Raw genomic sequence first — 2701 nt, 5'->3', positions numbered from 1 at the left:
CCTGATATCCAAAAAAGGCAGTTTTTCAAAAGAAATATAAATCAACAAAAATTTGATGTAAGAGAAACTTGACAGGGAGTGTCAAGTTCACTAACTAAGGAGCTGGAAGACTATTGAGCTCAAAGACAAGATGCTAATTGTCTGAGGTATAAATGTGTGGACCAGGCACTGCAAAGACACAGGGACCCGGACATGACTGCAGAAAGTTCAGGGATCATGAAGGTGGTAGTGAACCCAAAAGGAAGACTGCGTTTACTTTCATTCTAAGCTTAAGCAGGGCTTGTTCTCTGTCATTTTCTAGTCTCACTGGAACTAGTAAGTTCCAGAACAATAGTAGAGTAAGCCTACAAGTAAATATGTGCTATGTTTGCTTATCAACAAAGGTTAGAAGGCATATAGCTTGACCACCGAGAAGACCTTTGCTCCATGTGAATGCCGGTCTCTTCAAAGTCATAGCCTTGGGCCATTATGTATTTCTTTGATGCTACTATTGCTCAAAACCTTTTAAAAATTCTTCTTGAAACTAATAATGGTAATAATAATAACAACAACAATGTAGTGGGAGCCATTTTGAGTGTTTACTGTGTTCTAAGTACGTGGTAAGGGTGTTACACATCTTAAGATATCACACATCTTAAGAGAAATTCTGTGATGTAGTTATTATTCCATTTTAGGTATGCTGAATATCAGCATAGAGAAATAGTTTGCCCCTTGTCATACAACCAAATATTAATTTTTTAAGTCATAGACTGTGTCAATGTAAAAGAATAAGAATAAGAAAAAAAAAAAGTCCCATTTGATTTCTTAATAGTGGATTTGGAATCATGTCACTGTATCTTTAAAAAGTAAAGTTCCAATGAAAATCCATTAACTACTTTCAAATATAGCAATCCTCCTGTCCAGCTGTGAAAAGTACTAGATGATACTTATTTGCCATTTGTGTTATTTACGGTCCATGACTTTTATGGTAACTGGTTCCTATTATTGGTTTCTATTAATGTAAAACATAAGTGAACATAAATGAGGCGTGAATCATTTCTTTTTATTAGCCCCACAGTCTTCACTCAGTGCTTGCAGTAACTCCAGCTGTGTCTTGTTAGTGATAACCTATTTAAAGAAGATATTTTTAAGAATAAGGAATTTGATTAGAAATCTTTGTCCATTTAATATTACTTCTCTCATGCACAATAGTGATGAAAAAAACCCAATATGCAATTAATGGCACAGCAAAATCTTGAGCTGCCTTTGATTTGTATTGTGCCTAATATGATACTAATTAGACAACCAGTGGATTTTAGTAACTAGTATAAATACCAACTAACTTGAAAGCAGGATATGTTGTAAGTTACTTTTCACAGTGCAGCTGTGGACTTTTCTCTGCTAAGTATTTGTGTCATTAAAAGGTTGCTATTGGTATCAGAGTAATTGAACAATAGAGTTTACAATTTTAAATAAATAACATTTAAATTAAATAAAAGTTATGGTTCTTCTCTGTTTAGGAGGCTGCCTATTAAATGTGAGATTTGACATTCACCAAAAAATTTAAACTTAATGAAAAAACACATACTCTCCTATTTCTATTTATAGAAGGGCTCTTGGAAAGCTACGCTTGGAATTTTTTTCCTAATATTTGTATTTACTCAAAAACGGAGACAATTCTTTCTTTAATTATACTAAACAAAATGTGCTTTGTAAATTTAGAAAAGAAAGCAACCTATAGTAAGTTTATCAGTTATAACATGAAGATCTCTTGAGGGAAGTGGGGAAATTTCTGTTTAATTTTAAAGTTTTTTAATGTAATCAATTTTACTTGAGAGAATATTGCTTGAAAATAAGTGATATTGTGTCATGTATATTCTAACTCAATGAAGAACAAATGGTGTTTTGAAAATAACTTAGTAAACCTGCTATACTTTGTGGATGTTCACTAGCCTTGGTCATCAATAATACATCAAAAAAAAATCTTCCATATAAAATATGTTCCTCATCCTGTCTTGTCAGGGGCCTTTCCGAGATATCACTGAAGTATTAGAACAACGCTACAAGCCTTTGGAGCCAACGTTGTGGGTGGCAGAACCAATCAATGAATTAAAGTTGGCCAGAGAGGAGCTCAGAAGAGAGCAATGGGTGCGAAATGTAAATGACAATATGTGAGTTCTTAACTTAACAAAAATAGCTGTGCCATATTTGGTGCCTTAAATTTTCTAGTTTTTCTATTTCCTAATGTTGTAAAAAATCTTTTATTTGTGAGAAAAGGTAAAGCCACCCTTAATCTGTTCCAAAGCGATAATTTTTCAATATGCAAATAATTTAAATGAGGTCAGTATTGATGGCAAAAACTCTTTTGACAACTCAAAAGACAAAAAAAGATCGGCATTTTGAGGATAAATGACCACTATCTATGTATCTGTGAAGATAATTTTCTTAATTATCTATACTGAAAGCATACATATTTATGATACGCCTAAAATAAGATCCAACAAGATGGAAGAAACATTTTTCTTAACGTGGACTAAATATCATTTTGATCTATTGACATAACATTGTAGTTTTAATAAATCAGATATCATGAAAGAGGTTAGTTTCTTTATGACTGAGAAAGATGACTGAAAAAGGTGAAGAATGATTTAATAGCATATGTAATTTTAAATTATTTTATTAGCATCATTGATTTGGATCTCAATTCATACATCTTTCTCTC

General features: G+C 32.4%; 1 protein-coding gene across 1 annotated transcript in view; it reads left to right on the top strand.

The window, feature by feature from the left end:
• SPATA17 (spermatogenesis associated 17) overlaps positions 1 to 2701 on the top strand; it is a 262801-nt gene that overhangs the window by 161237 nt on the left and 98863 nt on the right. Inside the window, exon 8 of the mRNA XM_011987401.1 lies at positions 2002 to 2150. Within this exon, the coding sequence (XP_011842791.1) occupies positions 2002 to 2150 (149 nt within the window). The remainder of the gene's footprint in view (positions 1 to 2001; positions 2151 to 2701) is intronic.

The sequence above is a fragment of the Mandrillus leucophaeus genome, unplaced genomic scaffold, assembly GCF_000951045.1.
Source record: "Mandrillus leucophaeus isolate KB7577 unplaced genomic scaffold, Mleu.le_1.0 Scaffold309, whole genome shotgun sequence".
Lineage (NCBI taxonomy): Eukaryota > Metazoa > Chordata > Mammalia > Primates > Cercopithecidae > Mandrillus > Mandrillus leucophaeus.
Note: the sequence above shows the minus strand (reverse complement) of the source record. Positions and strands in the feature narration are given on the sequence as shown.